Genomic DNA, 22149 nt, shown 5'->3' with positions numbered 1-22149 from the left:
GTTCCCAAGTTCAGGGGAAGAGAGGAGCGTTGTTCATACTTAAAAAACAAAACGTTTTGAAGGGGAAAAAAAACAGCGAGCGACTGAGGTGTAAACAAGTTGGGTAAATCAAACGTCTTCTTTGTGTTTAATGCGGTACACTCGAGCAGGTGTGTGAAGCGCTCGCGAACAGCAGGGCCTGTGAGAACGCGGAAGAGTGGGAGTGGGAATATTCAGCCTACCCTCCTTTGTTTACCATTATGTGTGAAGCCTGAATTGGGTTGCTACAACAACTATAGCCCCTTTATTGTGTTTCCCATACGTGCTAAACAGAAGCTAAGAGCACATAGTGTTGTCGACACGTGAGTATTAACCGTTGTATATACGGCTGTCTGGAACAATGAGCTGCTCTCGGCTGGGATTTGACCATTTTTGGTAATTTAACAGACTCACGGATTGACTGCATAGCTGGATCTGAATGAATGGTTGGCTGGAAATAGCAGCCGTGATGAAAACAATCAGGAGATTCCTATTTCTTCTGACTGAACCCTTTTTTAAACTGCGCAGCAGTATATTATGGATGCCAACACACCGTTACATAACTTGTATCAACGACAGGCTGGTCTTTATCCCGTGTGTGCGGTGTATCAGGTCCCAAACTCCAACGTTATTGCATATTTATATCCTCTTAGACTACAGTTTGCATGCTCACCATCAAAATATGACAGACAACGAGACACAATTTGTCATTTTGTGTGTATTTTCATGTCCTTAACTGTGCTTACTTATCATTTTAAGTGTTAGCCTAACGACAACAACACACACAGTCATACTATTGCATCTGGATGATGTTAATTCCCACAAGGCATGTGTCGTGAATGCATCATGTATGTTCACGTTGTTTCTGTCGTCGTCTGCAGAAAACCATAAAGCTGAGTCTGCACCGTGCTGTGCCAAATTGAGCCTGAAGAGGGCGATGTCTGACAACAGCAGCAGCACAGGCAGCAGTGGCTCCTCAACCAACAGCTGGACCCTCCTCTCCCCCGAGGTATGACTGAGAACCAGCTCAGGGAAACTGAAACGTGAAGCTCTGACTGCCTGGATATCATTTGCAGGATAGTTCTATTCATTGCTCACGAATACAAGTTAAAGTTTTAAAATATGGCATGTCTGCACTTGCACACCTAAGTTTCCCATTATTATAAATTTGTGGCACAGGTATTTTATTAACTCAATATGCAAGTATTTGTGCGTGGCTCTTTGTCAAAGACTTTGTCTTTTGTGTTAAGATTAAGGACAACATATTTATATTGTAATAAGCAGATGATCCTCTTCAGTTAGGCCTATTAAAATACACTCAATTGCATGTCAAACAAAAACTAATCTTATAAGACATCCCTGCAATAACTTGTACCTTTATGAGGATTATAGGATTATGTAGTATGTGCTGCTGTTGCATTTTATTGCATAATGCTGTGCATGTACATGCACTTGCTGTAAATGTCAAGGGCAGTGTTAACAGCGAGAGAAGTATAGGTGTTAATGTAAATGTTTGTAGGGAAGCTTGATATCCCTGGATCTTCTGGCTCCACAGGAGGCTGCTGTTGAGAATGTCGGGCCAGTAGATGACGGCACTGAGAGCCTGGGTGACGTCCCGAGTCTCTCTGAGGATGTGACAGGTATTGACGAGTCAAGAACTCTGGCTACCGGCTAGGGTCGTGACATAAGGTTGCTTTTAAGCCTATTCTTTGGTTTGATATTTTTAGTTTTGACATGGTGTGAATGTTGTTTCAGGAGCTGCTGCAAGCGAAATTCCAATAGAAACTGTCCTGTCTGAAGAAGGCCATCAGGTTGGTACACAATGAACTATGCAATAAACCAGTCAAGTCATAATTTAGACCATTAAACAACATCAAAATGTATCGACATTATATTAACATTGTTACAGCCAGTTACTGGTAATGTTTTATTGTGTTTCTTTTTTTGATATTGTGTTTTTTACTTGTAGTACTTACATACAGTATGACTGTACTTACCACGGCCCAAACACAGACAATGTTACGATATTCATTTCCAGCATAGGGGTAGACAAGGTTGACAGAACACTTTTCAGATCTGTAACATCAACTTATATAACCCAACTTAGTTGCCAGTTCCTCAGATCAATAAGCTCCTTCAACAATTAGCTCTTTGTACTCATGTTTAAGAACCACAACGGGTGAAATGTGTCATATGAGCTGTGGCGATGCACTGAAAGTAGCCTCAGTAGAATGCGATGTGTTTTGTGACTGAATAACTGCCTCAGTTTTACTCTGCCAATGCCTAAGCTCAATATCATTTGAGAAGTAGAGACCTGTTCTCCTGAAAAAGTCACTCTGGGCAACACAGGAAGTCATTAAATGATAGAGAAGTACTGTAGACAATACACACTGAGGGAAAATGGATGCGCTAAAAAACTAAATCACAGCACCTTGATTGCAATAAAGGTCCCAAAAAAGATGATATCAAAGTATTCAAATTCCTGTCCTTACTGCCTTAATTTCTAGGTGTGTCAAGAGACCTCTCCAGAGTCCAGTGAGGGTCCCGTCCCACCTAGTCCAACCGGGATGAGTCCCCTCCCACCCAACCTCCTCGATCTTCCAGACCTGGACCTGGAGAGTCAGCCCCCAGTCATCCATGACATCGTAACCAGCTCCCCGAGTGACAATGAGCACCTCGGAGCCACACCCTTTGTCACCAACATTGATTCGAGGGACCCGCTTGATATTCCTGCTGCTGAACTCCTGACAGCTGAGCCCGAGGAGTCCTGCTCCACTCCTCCTTTGACTGAGATCCAGGCCGCCACAGAACAAGTACTTGACGCGTCTACCGATTTTGAGCCGAGTCCTGTCTTCACTGCTGAACCTGAGGTCAACATCCCCACAGAGACCATCACAGCCTTCGATCCTCCCTCTCATGTCGATGCTGATGTCAGCTTCGTACCAGAGAGTACAGAGCCACCAAGCCAGGTCCCAGAGAGCCTAGTGACAGAGAGCCACATTATCGATAGTCCTGCACCAGAGACTGTTGGTTCAGCGGAGGCAGAGGAAGAGGAAGAGGCAGGGGCAGAGGAAGACGAGGAGGCGGCTGTGGAAAAGGAGGAGATGAAGCTGTCTGAGACAGTGACCCAATATGAGAGAGAAGAAGAAGAAGAAGAAGTGAAAGGTACGGTATCAATCTACAGGAATATTTATGATGATGTATGCATGACAGATCAGGCAGTGGAGCTAGAGTGACCTTTATTTTGAAGTAGTGATTATAGAGGTAGTCCATCAGTATCATCCTTAAAAAATGCTTCAATTGAAACAATTAGAGACAGAAAATACAATTATTTTAAGCAAAAAAAGGGTTGGGAACCACTTGGAACTAATAGATTACAAGTTACATTCTCACTGATTCCTCCTAAATGTATGAATACGTTATTTAAAAAGACAAAATGTCTCTACCCTCTGTTAGCTGCCCCTACAGACAGCTTTGTTTATTACACTGTACACCCATGGCAGTTTGGCCAGAAGCTGTTATGTCTTGCTAGCCTGATCCAAAGTGTTGGACAAGCTGATATCACCATCCTCATACTTTGCCACTACCTGGACAAAAGCAAAATGACAACAAAAATACATTATTGTTGTTATTATTATTATTATTATTATTATTATTATTAGGAAGACTTTAGTGGAACAAGAACATGCAATATAACAAAAACACAGTTAGAAGCTGAAGTAGAGTTGATTTTTATTTATTTATTACTATGTCACCTTTATTTAGCCAGAATAACCTGCTGTGGGGCCCCAGTGCAAGATCTGTTGCTTGGCTCCCTCTATCGGCCCATTCCGCCCATTCTCTGTGCAATGTGTACAGCTTTTCTCTGCTGGAATAACACACGGCCACGGATATGCTGTGTGGCAATATGCTGAAACACAAACTGATTTAAGAATATGCGCCATATAAGCACAATATCGGAGGCCTTGAATCTATATTTTGACACAGGCCTCCTCTTCAAGACAGGGCCTCGATATCATGTAATAAATCAGGACCTGTTTTATCATTACAGTTTATATTATGCTTTATTGGCTTATGACCAAACAAAGTTACACTTTGTCATATCTCCATAAACCAACAACAGCACATGGATCTTGAGGCTTGGAAACGTAGCCTTGAGCAAAGTAAGTGGTTGGTGGTTCTTTGCAATTAGCAGCAGTCAGTAGAAACTGAAAATGAAAGTCCTTTTGGAGAAGATTGGGTTAACGTGTCTTATTTGTGTCAGGCTAGCATTTGGAAACTGATTCATCAGTATGACGGGGAGACGTCAACCCCGCTGAGAAAATGAAGAAACCCCCATGCATGAAATTACTGCTGTTGTAATTTAGAGAGAAAATGTCATCCATTTCCACGAGCAGCCCCGACTTTTTTTTACAAAATGTTTACACACCGCGATGTTATACAGTTGGTGTGTTCACTTATGTTTTGGTATTTGGTGCGAGGCAGTCTGCCAAGAGATAATTACCACTTTGGTTCTGACACTTTTATAGCCACAGATGTTGAGATGATTTGTTAAAGTGACTCCGGGCCACATTTGACTACATGTGGTTTAGCTTTAGGCTCTGTGCCATCATCTTTCTCAAGATTACATAAAAAAATGTGACGGCCCTCTGCTGTGTTTCCATTAGTGTGTCATATTCGGTATGTCATTTTTTCTCTCATTTGTTCTCCCTCCTGTAGAACCATCCTGCAGTTTTGATTCGGGCGACACGGGCAGCTTTGACGATGGACTGAGGAGGAGGAATGCCCCTTCCTTCGAGTCTCCAAGGCCCAGAACATCCGATGAGGAAGACGACGAAGAGGAAGTGGAGTTCAAGCTGGCAGAGAAGAAGGAGGAAAAACCATGGCTCTCTTTGAACAAATGCATTGTGGGTTCTCTGATCCTGCTCTTCTTAGGTTCCCTCTTCCTCTCAGGTGAGTTCCTCTAGCACATCACTGAGCCTGCTGGCCTGCTTCTGCTTTTCATAATCCAGTACAGTAGGAGGCACCACTGGTTGCCCATTTGCTTATGATATTTACTACCTAATAAATCTGCATATATTAGGAACTGTGGCCCTGTTTGCACCTGTTACATCAGAGGTTTATTGTAAATATTGTCAAAAAACATATATACACACTTACTAATGCAACATTGCCAGTATTTACGAATTGCATAATAACAATTATTGGCAGCTGTCTGCAGTAGTTGGATGTCTATTTTTAGATCTTGTTGACTAAGCTGTACTATGTCAACAGGTTTCCTCTCTGACCTGGATAATGGTAGGTCCAGTATTAAGACTAGCTGGCTAACGCTCAATTGCTTGTCCAAGCACTTATCTGGCCTGACACTTCATGCAGTGGCAGCACAAAATGGCAAATAACACGCGTTCTGAATTGCACAATAATACTCCTCATCACAGTTTTGAAGGACTCACTGGATGTTTACAGTTTACAGTGCTTCAGTTGAGGCGAAACTCCTGGCAATTTGCTTGGTTAGGCTAAATATCTCACATTGTTTTTTTGTTAAATGAATCGTTTCTGTGTACAGTTAGTGCCTTTGCTCATAGAGTGCACTTCACAACATCTGTTGCAGTTGTAAGACAGCTTGTCAGCTGTGTGTCAATAAGAGTCCCTGTTGTAGGACTTGTGTAAATAATGTGTTGTTTTCTTATCTGACAGGAGACTTTGACGCCTCTGAACTCAGTGATGGAGAACAAAACCAGGTCTGTTCCTGCCTTCTCTCACTTGACTCAATCTCAGGTTTTTCTTTCTACACTGTAGTATTTAAGAAAACTTAAAAGGCACGCGCTATAAAGATAGGATTATTTCAAAATATGTGTTTTATTCATTTGCCAATGATTTCCGACCCAGGACTGGCTCAGCAGTGATCCACAGGATATGAAAGATCTATTGGATAAACTGACACAGGAAAACCAGCAAATCGCTCAGCTAGAGGCTCAACTGCAGGTCAGTATACCAGTTATACTTATGCTAATGATGCCCTTTCATGATGTTATAAACACATCATGTTTTCTACAAACATTATGGATTATTGTCCCAAGATGTGCACAATCTGGCTTTGACTGGGATTCTTGTCTGCATTTGGAATTCCTTAGTCTCAGAAGGAAGAACTCGACTCTGCGCTGAAGGGCGTAGCAGCGAGCGGTGATGAAAAGGGTAAAGCAGATCTGGAAAAAGAAAATGTCAAGCTGAAGAAGGAGCTGTTATCTCTGCCTGAGCTGAAGAAAGAGCTGGAGAGTCTGAGGTCCAGGGTGACCGAACTCAGCCAGCTTTCAGGTAGGATGGGAGGAACATGAAGGGAATCAGATTGTTTCATAATAAATGAAATCTGTGCTGTTGCAGTTTGGTTTCAGTAATTATTAATTGAAATGCATATAGATAGGTATTATGGTTTTAAAATGGATTCCGTAGAGTGCTGGTCTTTTGACCTTTTCTAATGTAATGTAACTAAATACCAAACCCATTATAACTTTGATATTTTGAATCCTTCACAGCCGATCAAGAAATGCCCCCGGCTACCCCAAGCTCTGCCCCTCAGCCGGGCGACAAAGCCGGTCAGAGTAACGAGAAAGCTGCTGCACCTGAAAGGACGAAGGACAAAAATGATGGAGGAAGGCTGAAGGAAGAACTCCAGAGGCAGAAAGTTCTTCTGGAGGAGAGCAAGAAGAGACTGCAAGGGATGAAGAAAGATGGAGGCGACAGGAGACGCGTGAGGGATAGTTTGGAGGAGATCCAGAAGAAGCTCTCTGAACAAGTTGAGAGGTGGGGTAAGAAGAAGCCACAGGAGCCCAAATGGAAAGGGAACAAGGGCAAAAACAATGAGCGGGACCACTGGAAGAAAGAGGAGAAGAGAGAGTGGAGAGGGGAGAAGGAATGGAAGAACGGCAAAGAGGGAGGACGGAGAGACAAAGAGGAGAAGAAAGAGAAGGAGTGGAAGTCTCAGAAGTCAAACTCTCACAAAGAGGCGTGGAGGAAACACCAGGACGAGTGGGAGAGGAAGAAGGACGAGCGCAGAACGGACAGAGAGGAGAGGAGGAAGGAGAAACCGTGGCACAGCCGGCCCGGTAAGAACTCCCACGACCACCATCAGCACCAGCATCAGCACCAGCAGCCCCGTCAGCCTCATCAGTACAAACACAACGACTTCTGGAGGGACCAAGAGCAGAAGCTCAGACGCAACGTCCGACCCCAGCTGGGCTGCACCTCCGTGGATGACTGCGCCGGCAAAGAGGGGCTCTACCCGGTGGAGCTGCCCGAGTTTGAGGAGCTGCTGGAGGGCTACCTGAGCAAGCTCGAGGGATCCTCGTCCGAGAGCAAAGACAAGATCAGGAAGCTGACGGCAGAGTTCTTCGAGGACGGGGGTTTCATCCACGACAGGGTCCTTTTCAGCGACTTCGCCGAGGACGTGGCGGACATTCTGGAGGACATGGTGGACGTTTTGGAGGAAGGCGCGCACAAGGGCGACGACTCCCTGGAGAAGGAGATGGAGGAGTTTGAACGAGAAGCCCTGTGGAAGTTTGCAGCCGCAGTTTAAAGGGACATCGAGGGGGAAAAGGAGTGAAATAAGAAAGAAACACTAAGATACAGCACAAGTGGTGTTTTTATATGACATTTCTTGCCTATATTCTCCTCTTCAGAGCTGTAATTGTAGTAGCTTCTGGCACAGAGTGGTCGTGCCTCTCATAAACGTGTCCCTCTGAGTCTGTAATTATAAGCTAGACTTGTACTGTGTCATTTTGGACTTCGCTGTCGTTACCTACCTCTGTCAGGTCATGCCTCCTAATGCGAAGTCCTTCAGTAATGTGTTGTGTGGATTTTTCCTCTGCTGTATAGTGTTTTCTCAATAAGTAGTGCATGTTGCAGTTCGCCATGTAAACTGAGACTGATAAAATGAACTCACACAGAAGGAAACGGGGCTTAAAGGAGATGGTATTTGTAGAAATAATTCAGCAATGGTTATATCTATTTGACTGTGTGAAATCAACCTACCGCTACTCTGAGCAGGTTAAAACAAATGCTGAGAATTTTTTTTCTGCAGATACCATGTCCCTGAAGTCCAATCCCAGAGGATAAGATCCCGGTTCTTTCAGAGATAAGAATCAGATCAGGTCGGACCAGTTTTGCTCCAGCAGCTCTTTAGTCGTTTTGGGCAAACACAGACAGACTGCTGTTGGAGAGCCCTGAGCATTTTGCATCTAGATGTGACAGTCTCTACAACCCCCCCGACTCCCAACTGTCAGTTGACAGCAGATGTGCGAAAACAACCAGGAACCGGTTTGTGCAACGTCGGAGCTGCTAAAAAAGAAAAAGCAATAGGACAAAGTGATAGCCGTAGTTGCTAAATCTAGGACTGCTAAACCACTTTAGCACTTTTCAAAGACATTCACATTTACAGCAAAGTTCTTTTTTCTCTGTTGTGTTTTTCTTTTTTTTTTAAGACCATTAGTTATCTTCAATATTTGTTCTAATGTAGACATGGGGACCTCCAACACATGATCTGCATATACTAAGTATCCCAGAGCAAAAGAAAAAGAAAAACTCCTTTTTCCTTTTACTTTGTCAGCAAGTTGATGTTAACTGACACTTTACAATTGTAAGTTGAATGAGCCAGGCAAAAGGTAGAAAAAGACACAAAGCAAAGTCCATTAAGTTTGGCAAAAACCCTTCCCCAGTGTTGGCTAGTTCTTTGACTTATTCTTTCTTTGGCTTTAGTATTTTATTCTAGTCCCAATCGATCATGAAGTGTTTCCTCTTTAGGTGTATGTGAAGTTAAAGTCGACAGATTGTGATTGTTGGTTCTCTTTTTTGAGCTTTTGGAGCGTTTCATGTTTATTTATTTTGTCAGTACACTGCAACTCTTTTCCCTCTTTCTAACGAGACTTTGACCCAGGCCATACACGTTGAATGTGGAAATGGTGACGTTTTTCAGTTTGTTTTTAGAAATTTAGTTGGCCAGCTACTGCTTATGTGCCTTTATTATTATTATTATTATTATTATGAATATCTTAGAGGTCTAGGATTTCATTTGCTTCTGCAAGATAAAGAAGAAAGCAAGTTTACGCAGCTTACAATTGTACTGCTGTTTATAGGACAGAGATTGAATGTCACAGGGTTTACACATAAAGTGTTGAACAATTTTATTTTGAACTTTTTGTAGACCAAAGCTATTGGAAGAAGGCTCAATTTCAACATATGAATCATTAAACGAATCACATTTATGAACGTTTAATCATTATTTGAGGAGTATTTCTGTCTTCATGGGACAACAGTAGGACTTGCTTAATGCTAGCTGGCTCAGATGTGCATGAAATTGATCCTTGGTCAAATGTATAGAAAAACTTGGATAATTTTTTTATTTCATTCATCAAGTTATGTCCTCTTTAAGGAAGTCAGTGTTCAGTTCAATACATTTTTCAACATTAAATGTGTGAAGTTCGTCTTTATTGAAACACTTCAGTTGATTCATTTGTTACATGGAGACAATGAAAACAATATCACAGAATAAAAATGTACAATGATACCCAGCCATGTGTGACTTGCTGTCTGACTCTCTCTCACAGGAAGTGGAAGTGTTGGCATGACAGGCATCTTTTATCGCAGCTATGATGCCGAGCTAAAATATTTACATCTAGATTAAATACTCTCTCTCAGCCTGTACGTGATACATGAACCTACCGGTGAGTCACTAACCTGATATGCTGATGAGCGAGAATGTAAGCACGGATTGAGAACAATCAGTCACTGTGAAGCTGCACAGAGAGATGCTCATTCCTCGCATTCTACAAGTTGCCATACAAGCGTTTCGGTTGGGTTTTGTAGTTTTTTATCTCCAGGAGTTCTATATCAAGGTAACAACACTGAGAAAGCTAAAACACACAAACACTTTGCTAAAAACTCAGTGAACTTTTAAACCAACATCCACCATCGTCCTTAAAATACTATAAAATCAAAGTAAACATATCTTTCTTTTCCACACACATTGACTGCTGTAATTGGAAAGGGTTACACATGAGACAAACGTGTTGTCCTGAATGCCGTTTTATTTCAGTCATGTTTTGTATAAACTAATAACTGCTGAGGCAGGCATGATTCAATCACTTGATTAAAACGGCCTGACAGAGATCCTTGCTCTGCAGACAGACTGGAGAGGGGGTTTGTGCTAGCATCAGTACAATTTTGCCCTTCATAGTGGCAGTAGTTGTGTTTGGTATGTGTGTTTATGTAGATGTGTCTGTGTGCAGATTTTTGTGGAACTCACGCATGAGATAAGGCCAGCCTGCTGGATGGGGGAGAAGAGGGCAGGCTGGGTGTTTTTTCCGCTGATGTGTGCATCAGAGAACGGAGCGAAGCGTATATATTCTGAGAGGTGATGGTCAGATTGGAGGGACAAGGCTCTTGGCACCAGCTGTGACACATAACCCAGCATCTCAACACAAAAGGTGAGACCACAGCCACTGGTTTTCAGCACAATCTGACTCATAGCTTGTGTGAAAGGTGTTTGTTGAGGCTTTTGTTTCCTTGTTTGCTCTCCAGGTCTCAGCTCGAACCATCATGGAAGCCGCCATCTTCACCATTATCACCCAGTTCAAGACACACGCTGGGAAAGATGGGTCCTCCAGCACCCTGAGCAAAGACGAATTCCACATCCTGGTGACCTCAGAGCTGCCCAACTATGTCAAGGTAGATCTAAGGAGTTCCTCTGAGCCACTTTGTCAGCTGATTCCTATCTCTTTTCTTTCCAACACAGATAGATATCAAAGAAACTGTAGATTGCAATGCAACATGTCTGAAGGCTCTTAAGATGTTATTGTTATTCACACATATTACTGTGGTCATATTGATAAGACATATGACTCCTCATCCTTAGTTTTACGGATTACTTTCTCTTAAGAATCAACATCATCATCATGTAAAATGTACAATTTATTCATTCTATATTTGATTCAGTGCCACGTTTTTACGCTGTTTTAGTGCATGACATGAAGCTAAAGCTAATTTTCTATGTTAATCAACCATTCATTTTTTTCCGTTACTTGATTAATGTATATTAATGTCTATTACATGTAATATAAAACACCAATTTCCGATCTTAAATCAGCATTATATGATGTCACACATGTATTAGCATGACTTTGAATTTGAATTTTTAATTAAATTTATATTACAGTGGCATAAAAGGAAAGGGAAAGTGAGCAAATTCTATATTTGATGAGCTATAACTACCAAAATGTTAATAGTTTTACTAGACAAATAACACATTTGTCACAAATGAATGTGAGCGTATTGTTGGATTGCACCTCTATGAAGGTGGAATGGAAATAATAAAAAAAAATAAGTCAGACACATTGCAAATAATGCAAAATTAAACATATAGTGATTGAATACATGTTTTATAAGTATGAATGATGTTGTCCACCAATATATAAAACATCTAATCAAATACAATAAAGTGCTTTTATCATCAGGAAAGGTGAGGCTGTAAATGAGTTTGTACTTAAGTTGTACTGGTTACTACACTAAACCATTAGGTGGCAGGACAGTCTTTGCAGATCAGGTCAGTTGATTGTTGTAGCTCAGGTTTGATCTCGTTGTGATCACGGTCTTCCTCTCTGTGATCACCCACAGAACGCCAGCGATCCCGGGGCCATCGAGCAGCTCATGGGCTCGCTGGATGAAAACAACGACGGGGAGCTAAACTTCTCCGAGTTCTGGCAGCTGATTGGGAAGCTGGCGAGCAAACAGGGCGGCTTCAGTCAGTAGGAGAGCCCGCCTTCATCTGTCAAGTGTGGGCTTGGAGCAGATTGGACAACACCGATGAACCCAATTGAAGCTGTCAAACTGTAAAATCAAAGGCATTCAAATGTTTTCATCCAACCCCACCAGTGCCACATGTGTAACTCTTTAGTTAACCATTTCTCCAATGCAGGGAACTTTGAATTAAAGGCTTCATTGTCTTGAACCCTGGGCCACATATACTGTCTCCTGTCATTCATCCGCCACAATATATGATGTCCAGGCACCCACATTTGAGCGTGAGGGAGTGTATTACAGCCTTGATTTAGGTGGCCTGTAATCCTATATGCGTTACTGCCGCCACAAATACACCATCCAGACCATATCTTGTTCCATAGAGCTTCATAATGCCTGTACAAAGCGGCCTGTCCAAGCGTCAAGGTTTTCACTGTCTGTCCCTGAGGCCTCAGTGGACTGTGTAATGGGAATGCGTGGACCATATACACACTATTATGTTTGGGAGATGTGGAGCTTTGTAGTTTAATTTGCACTGTTCTCGTTTAGCTGTTCATTCTTGGTGTAACAGGGTCAACTTGTGTTCATCCTGACGTCTAGACGGAGTTATGTGTGCTGCCTTGCTCCCACGCTGTTTAATAGTCTGTACGCCCATTTTAATTCTGTAAATGAGTGAAGGTGCTGTTTGCTCATTTTAAAAAAACACGCAGATCTTTCAACAGATAAGACAATGTGACCTTTGTATCTAAATTACACATGCTAAGGTGCCAGTGTGGGAGGAGCGATTATGGGAGCAGGGCATCCATCGAGTGAAGGCTGTGTGTGTACTGTCTGTGTAGGGAAGTATCTTTAGTGGGCAGTGAAGAGAGATTTCCTAGATAGTGAATAAAAAAAGAAAAAACTTGAAAGCCCTGTAAAGAATCTGGCAAGACTGGTTTGCACTTGCAGCACTTTTGCCAGCCACACTGGCTTTAGTATATTTACAAAAGACTCTTTTACTCTTAGATTTCTCAAAAGGGTCAGTTGGGAAAGGCTCGGCCCGCAAACACACAGCCAACATAAAGTTCGAGCTGTCTCTTCTAGTATAAAACTGTGATTTTGTTACTTTTCGTTGGTGCAAAACACAAGTGCATTTTGAACTTATTGCCACTTTATTAGACATGCAGATTTGTAAAAAAAAAAAAAATGAGAAAATAAAAAACATCTTCCCTAAAATGTATTGTAAGATCGTGGATGATGTAGACTGCTTTCAGTTTCAAAGTGTTTTTCTGTGTCTAAACTTAATAATTGAAATACTTTGGAAAGCCACCGAGCCTCACAGATGAAGTAATCCAACCCGCCCCGTCTCCTCGTCCCTGCCGATGAAGTCGCTCCAAACCACAGGCCTGCCTAGTTGGCGTGAAACTGTGCAATTCACACATGACGTGAAGCAGCTGGCCCGTGAGCCAAAGATAATTCCAATAAAAAAACAACTATATGGAGTTTTGATACACTTTAATTCCCTATTTTCCCCTGCGATCTAGTGCTGCGCTCTTCCACGTTCCCACTTCTCCATCTCACTCTTCCAGGTACACGCCCTTTGACTTGTCAGGGGGAAAAGTTTTAGGGAAAGAAAAAAAAAAAAAAAAACCTAAATCACGGAAGAGATTCTGCTGTCCTACTAGTTTGGCAAGTTCCCTGGGCTCAAAGCGGCGTAGAAAGGCGGAGAAGAGAGCAGAAACTCACATTTACGCACATTTATACACTTCAGTTGTCCCGCAGACGGTAAACGGTGAGTTGAATGCGTCTTTCTGGATTCTTTTTAAGTTTTTGTCCTGCGTGTTGGCACTGTCTGATCATGTGTGTGTGTTTTTTTTTTTTTTTTGCCACGTTTCGTTACTCTTGCAAGAGCCGTCCCATGAAACTTGGCTACGATCTGACTGCAGGACGGTTTCAATGACTCCAGCCCGCAGAAGTTTCTTTAAAAGCTCACGTTGCACATTTATAAATGAGAGTAAATGAGAGACAATTGGTGTTTATTCTGCTTCTATGGACGGTTTTATTTGCGTGTGTTTGATTGCCAACTGCTCTCTGTCCTTCACTCGGAATGATATTTGATATTTTGATGTAGATCAGTTGTCAGGTTGACGATCAGTTGCAAACTGCCTATGAAAAATTGAAGGGACTTGAGGTGACGGAGTATTGAGCTTACGTGGAATATCCAGGCGGCATCCGGGTCGCGCGTAAGAGAGTGATTTTGCGCAAAATCAAACATTTTTGCGCAAAATCAAACATTTTGCGCACACAATATGCTTTATATAAAACGACCCCACGAGAGTGTCAGCTTGTCTTGCTTTGTGGATTCTTGTGGAGCTGTGTCGTTTGGGACAACTTCATTGTTCAATATTTCAAACAGCTCATACTGTTGATGGCGTTGATTCCTGATGATGGAAACTTTATTGATAGTGTTGCGCAACGCTCCCTGTTAAATTGCCTAGTTTTGTTTTTTTCAAATCTCAAAGTGAGAAAAGCGGATGAGAGACAGCCGATGTACGTCTGCTCACATCAATTTACAGCCACAACCTCAACTTGTTCCTCTGTTAATATTTGATGCCACACACGAGCGGTAGTATTGTCATTACTCTGCGCACATACCGTATCACATTCGCCCGTTTGGAAACGCAATACTCCATCTCCTCTGTGGCTCTGGAGGGAAACGGGAAACCTCTGGTTATAGGCCTGTATATTTAATTATTTGCTTTGGGGCTCTTTTGGAGACAAATAACTGGGATTAGTTTGTCTCTGCTTGGTGGGACGGGTGATGCAATTCATTTGTCGGAATTAGGGCTGCGTCCCGGCGGGCAGCACCACCTCGAGAATAGTCACATAGGTGAATAATGAATGTGAGAATGGACAGAACCGTCTATCTAAGAATAGAAGAAATGCCTTGGCTGGGTATTTTTGGACAGGACGCACCGACAGCCGTTAAGGCCCTTGTGTACTCTGGCTGAAGAGGGTGTGTCACTGGTGCAGGAAGAAGTCCCCTAAAGTTGCTACAAAACATAGGCCTTGTCTGTAGTTTCACCAAAACATGCTTCACAAGGAAGGACGTTTTTTTTTTTAAATAGGTGTCAAATCAACCCGCCTTTTGAATCTCATATCATAGTCACCATTTTTCAATGACAGCTGCATTGACAATAAGCTATGCTATGCTTACTCTACTAAATGCAAACTTGTGGTTGTATTGTGAATGGGTCAGAGCGAAACAGTTGGAGATCATTAGGTCAAGGCGTCAAATTTGAGAAGAGTTGTGGGACATTTTAGCATTTAATGTCCCCGTGTATGATACAATGTCAGAGCTCTCATAGTATAATGAGACAAACAGGCACTTGCCCTAATTGGACCCATATATGCTTGCAGTAGAGAAAAAGCTTGTCCGGAGGGTGCTCGAGTGCTTTTCAGTAATTGAGATATGAATTTGTCATCTACAAACAACCCCATGACAAATTCTGACAGGCATATCTACAGGGTGTTTTTCTCAACGGTGCAAACTGTTGTTTGCTCTGCTGCATTTGAATACCGAAGCTGACAGACGAGTACAGTCGCCTTGAACACATCACCTCACTGCTTTGGGGCAAACTAGCTCGGAGTTGGCCTGTAAATTCCTGCCTAAGTGATGTCTGCGGACAGCAATGAATGGAATTCTGGCAACGCTGTGTCACCTCCCGGCATTTTTTTTACACTCGGAGCAATGTCTATAGATCACCTGTTAACATCTACATTTATTTTTGTGTCTCTATTTTAAATAACAATTGTGCAGGAATTTGCTGCTGGTGTGTAGCAAAAGCCTTCTAATCGTCACAAAGCCATAATGTCAGACGTGTTTGCGTGTGAAGGCTGTATGAGAAGAAGGCAAAGGAAGAGAGAGTGGCACTGAAAGAGAGAAGCCGGTACAGCTGGTGAGAGAAAGAGAGAAAGAGAGAGAGAACAGACAGGGACAAGGTAATCCCTTAGGTAATCTGAAGCCCAGTCCCCTCGGTAGCTTTGGTAGATCAGATGACCTATCAAAGATCAGAACTTCCATTGTGCAACACAGCTTGTCTCTCAATCAGACTCTCTCTCACCCTCTCCACTTATCTCACGTCACCGTCCCTCCCTTATTGCGACTCTGGACCCAACACCTGAAACGAGAAGGCCCTGGCAGGGACACGAGGAGATCCGCTGTTTCATTTTCCACTGGATGTGCTTATCACTTCAATGTGTTTTGAATCAGACCGTGAGGGAACTTCCTCCCTTTCGCTGCACACTATAGCAGCAACACGTTAAACCACTCATGCCATGGTCTATCTATCTATTCATCTATCTAACTGTCTATCTGTCTGTCTCTCTAAAACCATTGTCTTGACCTCTTTCTATTCCCAGAGAGAGAAGTCATGGAGTCTGCAATTCAGACCATGGTGAAGGTCTTCCTGAAGTCAACCAAGGGGAAGGAGAGTCTCGGGCAGAGTCAATTCCAGGGCCTCGTCAAGAGCCAGCTCTCCAACATCCTCTCGGTTAGGAAACCTTCCCTGAACCTCTATGAAATATTATACTAACACTTGCATCATGTAACAACCTCACAGAAAACCACCCAGTATAGTCTTGCATTAGCACTGGCTAGTTTGAACCTGTCCAGACTTTCAACACGAGCATTGTGACCGATTGGTGGTGTAATATACAGCAGGTGAAAAGGGAAAAGGGATCCCATATGATAGAATGACATTCATCAGCATTATAATGGTGATAAAGCCACTGATAGAGTGTCATTTACTAATCATGTATGGTGATTTCACCAGTGGGAGTCCGGGTAGAGTTACTAATCATCATGCTTGATTGTCTAATTGTTGTGTGTGCCTACTATCCAGGACACAGAAAGCAAGGAGGCAGTCAAAAACATGGGCCAGGGACTGGATGCCAACAAAGACGGCAAGGTCGGTTTTGAGGAGTACTTGAAGCTGGTCGGCTACCTGGCAGTGTCGCTCAGCGATCAGCGCAACCTTGCCAAAGAGGAGCCCGCCCAAAATGCTGCATCCGGACAGGTGGCACAATGCACCCCGGACAAAGAGGAGGAGAAGCCAGAGGCGAAGGCAGAGTCAAAGGCAGAGTCAAAGGCAGAGGCGAACCCAGAGGCAAAGGAGGAACCAAAGCCAGAAACCACTAATGACGCAAAGATAGAAGCAGTTGCTGAAGTAAAGAAAGAAGATAATGCAGGAGTAACCGTAGAAATAAAGTCAGATGGCGAGACGCAGCCTGAGGCAGCGAATGTGGAGGAGAAGGCAGCAATGGCGGCGGATATCACGAAGGAGGCAACGGCGGGATTGGAAGTGTTTGGGAAATCAGAGGAGATCGAAATGGAAATGGAAAAGGTGGAGAAAATTGTAGAGAAGGAGGCTGCAGCTGTGGAGGAAGAAGTGGAGAAGAAGATTGAGGAGGCAACTTCATAGGGGACAATCCATTCATTCGCTAAAAAAAAAAAAAAAAAAATCGCACTACTCACTTGCATTCAACACTACACAAAACGCAGCATTAATGTCAAAATAACTTGGTAAGCCACTGAAGAATTTCTTTCAAATTCACTTTGAACTACAAAATATGGATAAAAGTTCGAACACTACAAGCCCAGCTCCATTCCTCATATATGATAAATAACATATGTAAATTACATTAGAATCATTGCTTTGCACCACTACTTACCACTATGTTCATATGTACAGCATATGCATTCCACTATATAGCACATTTACCTCATTATGATACTATACTATGATAGCATGCAGACGTACACTATCATATGCATGCCATATCTCTGTGAAAAGTTTACTGCAAAATATGATTTACCTGCAGCAGCCACACTGACATGCGTGACCAAAATGTCCCTGCACCCAAGATGTTAAGTTTGAATACCGTCCACTACCCACTTTTATCTTAATCTGGGTCTCATTTTAAACTCTTAACACTACTTAATACATTGGTCCCTGGTAAGACATCATGCTAAGCACTAATGGCTTAAAGGAATAGTTTGACTTTTGGGAAATATGATAATTAGCTTTCTTAATAGATGAAACGATCGACACCACTGCTGTAATCGTCCATGCAGTATGAAGCTACAGCCATTAGCCAGTTAGCTTACTTTAGTATAAAGACTGGAAACAAGGGGAAACAGCTACAATGGCTCTGTCAAAGATGTAACATTTTAATTCGCAAGCTTTAGAGGTGGATTTTGTTACATTTGAACAGAGCCAGGCTAGCTGTCTCCCCGTTTCCAGTGTTTATGCTAGGCTAAGCTAATCATCCGCTGTAGCTTAACATTTACCATACAGATCTGATTGGTATCAATCATCTATGCTAACTCTCAGCAAGAAAGCTAATCATTTCACAAAATGTTAACCTATTCTTATAATGTTTGCATGAAAATCACTAACACATTAACACTATTTTTTTTTCCACATTCTCATCTTTTAACTCACATTGCTATGGAGATGATTTGGCATGACAATAAACAAATTGTTTTGCTAAAGATTTGCATTACTTCTACCCTTTTTAATTGTGTACACTGTCTATGCCCCACCTATCTACTTTATAAACTACAGTATATTCCCTTGAAAAGTCAGCCATGGATTAGGAACTGGAAATTAAAGTCTGGCCCTATAGGCTAAATAATTAAGGTTCGAGGAATTGAATCCACACCAAATGACCCCTATGGTCAAAAGGGAGCCTAAAATAGTCCCATGGGAGTGGGTGGCTAGAGGAGTCCACCAGAGAAGGCATTCATGCAACCTAATCCACCTGGATTAGAGCTGGTAGAAAAGAACAAGACAACAAACACCATGAAGTAAAAAAGAAGAAGTCTATAACAGGTGTCACCTGTTGGCAGGTTTTATCTTAAGTGCTTTACAATGCAATTAGTGCATCTTAATTTGTTATGTCTTCCAAACCATATGGCATTTCAATGGCTATTGATCCATAAATTTGCTGGATGGTACATTATCTTGAGCGACTCCTTGTAGAACAGGATTGGAGTGACAGAAACCCGGCTTTTAAAAAGAAATTTGCTAATTGTTGCTTGTTTGCTGCTTGTTTAGGCTCGCATGTTTGTTTGTCGGTTACACCCTCATACAGTTTAAAGACCCTGTTTGACCTGCAACTGGATCCTTGAGTCACAGGCATTGGGAAACCACTGGATTAGGCATTTGAGGGGTAACACACCCTGGGACACAAACAATTACATGAAAGTAATCCCGGGCTCCAGTGATCCTGCCCATCACACCAGGTGCTTCTTTAAACCCAAAAAAAGAATACTGAGCCATCAATATGAATCTATGTAGTGTAATAGTACAACATTCTACTACATAAGATGTTGCATGTTATCAGAAACATATTGGTTATTATTTACATTGTATTGCAATTATTGTGGCCAAATATTTAAGTTCGACACGGCCTCCTTATATGTAACTTTTTAACCTAACTCTTTCTTGTTTGTACCACTATGGAGATCACTTGAAGACGTATTGCTTTGTCACATTATATGCAATTTGTTAATTACAATTTAATGATTTGTAAGTTGTCTCCTCATCAATAATGCAGCCATGAGAAAAAGGCTCGCGTTGCAGGCCCGCTGTGTTATATGTACCTGGCCGGCCTCGTCGTGCTTAAGGCACACACATTTTGGGCACAATACCAAATGTGCACCTTATGCACTGTATCAGCACCTGGCACTGCAAACAGCTTTGCAGCAAAATGGGCAAGACAAATAAAACCTGTGAGTCATGTGGTCACCCGGCCTCACTGCGACACTCCCATTGTAAATACTCTCTCATTTACACTCACTCTGCTCAGCCTTTATACTCTTAGTACGCTGTGTTTCCTGCATGCTTTATTACTAACAAACTTACTGGACATGTTGGGCTATTTAGTCTATATTATGATTTCAACCTATATTCTTTTTATATCAAAACATTTTTCTAATCATGGTACTTCCAGTGCATAATGGAGACATATCACACACTTAATGGAGACATATCACACATGGAGACATATCACACTCCAGTGCATAATGGAGACATATCACACACTATCTTTGCTCTCAACCAACCGTCATAACTGGATAAAGCAAAATTCACTTTCCTGGCATTTCAAAAAATGTACTTGTCTTTCACTATCAACAGATTTAGCGTGAACACACCTTAATTAAACATCATTAGGAAATTAATATATAACAGATAACGCTTTCTTTTTTAATCTATTTGGAACCGCAGACGGACCGAGTGAACTGCGGAACTAAGTTATCTTACTAACAAAGAGGGTTGAACGGTCCCTTAGTGTGAACCCCACCCAGCCTTAACTCCTCGTAGATTAAAAACATGCTGGAACGAAACAGCAGATTTGTGGCAGGGAGTGTTTGCAGCCAGATTTTCATTGACACACAATAAGTCCCATTCATTCTTTGACAGGGAAAGATAAAAGCATCTGTTAAGAAGTGTACATACAAGTATATGGATGTGCTTTGGGTCAAAATGTCTGTGATAATGGGACCATTCCCAGGGTATTGTGCAGGCTCTCATCATTGTGCATTGATGTACTCATTGTGCATTGATGTTTAGCAGTTGGGCTCAATGCAGTCCGCTGTCATGTCCAGTAAACTACACTATACTGGTTTTTCAACTTCATACGCAATGCTGTATCATTTTTGCTAATTCTATGTAACATGTTTAATGGCTAATATTGAATAAAACTGTGACAATAACATATTTGCATTTGTGTGGCCTGCTATGTGTTTGCAATAATCCAGTTATCCTGTTTGTGTGTGTGTGATGGAGAGAAAGCAACCTCAGAGAGAGAGAGAGAGAGAGAGAGAGAGAGAGAGGGAGGATAGAGAAAGAGAGGTAGATAGTATGTAAGAGGGTTTGGGGGGTGAGGAGGAGTGGGAGGAGGGAGAGGGGCAGGTGATATTTAAGACACTGACAAACTCTCTCCCCATCTATCTCTGCCTTGGCTCAGTCAACTGCACCTCTTCAAAGACAAAGAAGGCCCTCCATCAGCACTCAGGTAAGACAGACAGCTTGCATGGGTTTCTTCCCTCTACTTTCTCCTCTGCAGCTTATGCAGGTTCACTTGAAAACTATATTCAAAGCAAATTTTATCAGCTGTGCAACTGTAAAAAATAGCTGTAGAACCAAAAAAACCTTGAGAGCAGAAAGACCCGCTCTCGGCGGAAGGTCGCTGGGGCCGTTTTAACTTTCTTGTACTGTCTGTTTTCTTATGATGTGAAAGCTTTGAGGACAGCATGACATTGAATTTATACATCAAGCAAGAGAAGCAAATAGGGATCTTGTAGCAAAGGAGTGTTAAAAAATGAAATGAGCATATACTTGCATTGATGTAGAATAAAGTATGTAAAATGTATGAATAACTATAAACATGGCATGGATGTACCAAACCATTAGCACATTATACTTCTTTTGACCAAAGGTTTAGCTTCATTCGTCACTCTGCGTAGATATTGCTCCATCAATAAGTCCACATACTGCATATTCATTATAACCATACTCTATATTGTGTTACTGAGAGCATTTTCGTTGCCATGGTTTCCTATTGTCTTGTGTCAGTGAGTGAGACAGATGACCCCTATAGATTTTCCAGTTAGCCAGCTTTGGTGTCCACTGGCCTCATCTTTTGTCTCCGCCACCTACATCTCTGACAACTCCTGCACAATGCTCTACAGCATGAAGAGAGGCAATAACCGGTGACTGACAACAGCATCCATGTCTCCTTTTGTAATAGCTGATAGTTAATAAAACATGCACCGTGATTGATTGACGGATTGATTGTTTCCATCAGTATTCTGCATGGTTATGGATTAGCCTGGAAACAATGCTGTCGACTTTTATTTTCGTAGAGCTCTGTCGCTAAACTTTAGATTTGAGCGAGCGTGGAAGTGAAGGAGTGTTAGAGAATACAGTACACTGGCACCTTGTATATTCGGCCCCTTAGTGTCTGAATGTTTCTCTCCTGGTTTCCATCTTTAATGATAAGGCCTTATAAATGATCAACAGGTGGAGAGCATGTTCAAACTCCTTTTCACTGATACCACAGTGTTAATTGTTATATGCATTACCCATTCAGCTTACAGGAGCGTCAACCCAAGAAGTGGCCTTTCAAAACACCTCAAATGTTCTAAAAAAACTATCTTTGAGGTGACCTAAAGGGTGCATTCCTTTTTGACATACATTAAGATAGAAAATCTTCAATCTCTGACTGTTTTTGCTCATTAACAGTGAATTATCTGTGTCTGTGTGTGCAGTCTCTCCACAAGTCCAGCATAAGAAG

General features: G+C 42.1%; 3 protein-coding genes across 6 annotated transcripts; all 3 read left to right on the top strand.

The window, feature by feature from the left end:
* The first annotated feature begins 2 nt into the window (after positions 1-2).
* Positions 3-9575, top strand: pbxip1a (pre-B-cell leukemia homeobox interacting protein 1a). 4 transcript variants are annotated; one of them, XM_054605952.1, is made up of 11 exons: positions 3-98; positions 900-1027; positions 1574-1658; positions 1774-1829; positions 2526-3183; positions 4738-4971; positions 5293-5316; positions 5716-5759; positions 5908-6003; positions 6153-6333; positions 6552-9575. In XM_054605952.1, the coding sequence occupies exons 2-11, from the start codon at positions 956-958 to the stop codon at positions 7589-7591; spliced, it is 2490 nt and encodes an 829-aa protein (XP_054461927.1). In that variant the 5' UTR covers positions 3-98; positions 900-955; the 3' UTR covers positions 7592-9575. The 4 variants fall into 4 exon arrangements, with proteins under 4 accessions (XP_054461927.1, XP_054461926.1, XP_054461929.1 ...); XM_054605951.1 differs by having other exon boundaries at positions 3-103; XM_054605953.1 differs by lacking the exon at positions 3-98 and adding an exon at positions 212-341.
* Positions 9576-10437: 862 nt separating this feature from the next.
* On the top strand, positions 10438-12025 carry s100a11 (S100 calcium binding protein A11). The gene is made up of 3 exons (XM_054605853.1): positions 10438-10496; positions 10591-10737; positions 11683-12025. Exons 2-3 carry the CDS (start codon positions 10609-10611, stop codon positions 11815-11817), a joined length of 264 nt encoding a protein of 87 aa, XP_054461828.1. The 5' UTR covers positions 10438-10496; positions 10591-10608; the 3' UTR covers positions 11818-12025.
* A 1415-nt stretch (positions 12026-13440) lies between these two features.
* Positions 13441-20556, top strand: s100u (S100 calcium binding protein U). Its single transcript, XM_054605852.1, has 3 exons — positions 13441-13576; positions 16207-16337; positions 16689-20556. Exons 2-3 carry the CDS (start codon positions 16218-16220, stop codon positions 17265-17267), a joined length of 699 nt encoding a protein of 232 aa, XP_054461827.1. The 5' UTR covers positions 13441-13576; positions 16207-16217; the 3' UTR covers positions 17268-20556.
* The last annotated feature ends 1593 nt before the right edge of the window (positions 20557-22149 follow it).

This window comes from Anoplopoma fimbria, chromosome 10 (assembly GCF_027596085.1).
Source record: "Anoplopoma fimbria isolate UVic2021 breed Golden Eagle Sablefish chromosome 10, Afim_UVic_2022, whole genome shotgun sequence".
NCBI lineage: Eukaryota > Metazoa > Chordata > Actinopteri > Perciformes > Anoplopomatidae > Anoplopoma > Anoplopoma fimbria.
This window is presented reverse-complemented; position numbering and strand designations above follow the sequence as displayed.

Excerpts from the sequence above, each read along its gene's own strand:
- pbxip1a (XM_054605952.1), top strand. The coding sequence starts at position 956 with ATGTCTGACAACAGCAGCAGCACAGGCAGCAGTGGCTCCTCAACCAAC. Across the intron at positions 5,317-5,715 it reads CCTCTCTGACCTGGATAATG|GAGACTTTGACGCCTCTGAA; the intron begins GTAGGTCCAGTA and ends CTTATCTGACAG. Across the intron at positions 5,760-5,907 it reads GTGATGGAGAACAAAACCAG|GACTGGCTCAGCAGTGATCC; the intron begins GTCTGTTCCTGC and ends TTTCCGACCCAG.
- s100a11 (XM_054605853.1), top strand. The coding sequence starts at position 10,609 with ATGGAAGCCGCCATCTTCACCATTATCACCCAGTTCAAGACACACGCT. Across the intron at positions 10,738-11,682 it reads AGCTGCCCAACTATGTCAAG|AACGCCAGCGATCCCGGGGC; the intron begins GTAGATCTAAGG and ends GATCACCCACAG.
- s100u (XM_054605852.1), top strand. The coding sequence starts at position 16,218 with ATGGAGTCTGCAATTCAGACCATGGTGAAGGTCTTCCTGAAGTCAACC. Across the intron at positions 16,338-16,688 it reads AGCTCTCCAACATCCTCTCG|GACACAGAAAGCAAGGAGGC; the intron begins GTTAGGAAACCT and ends CCTACTATCCAG.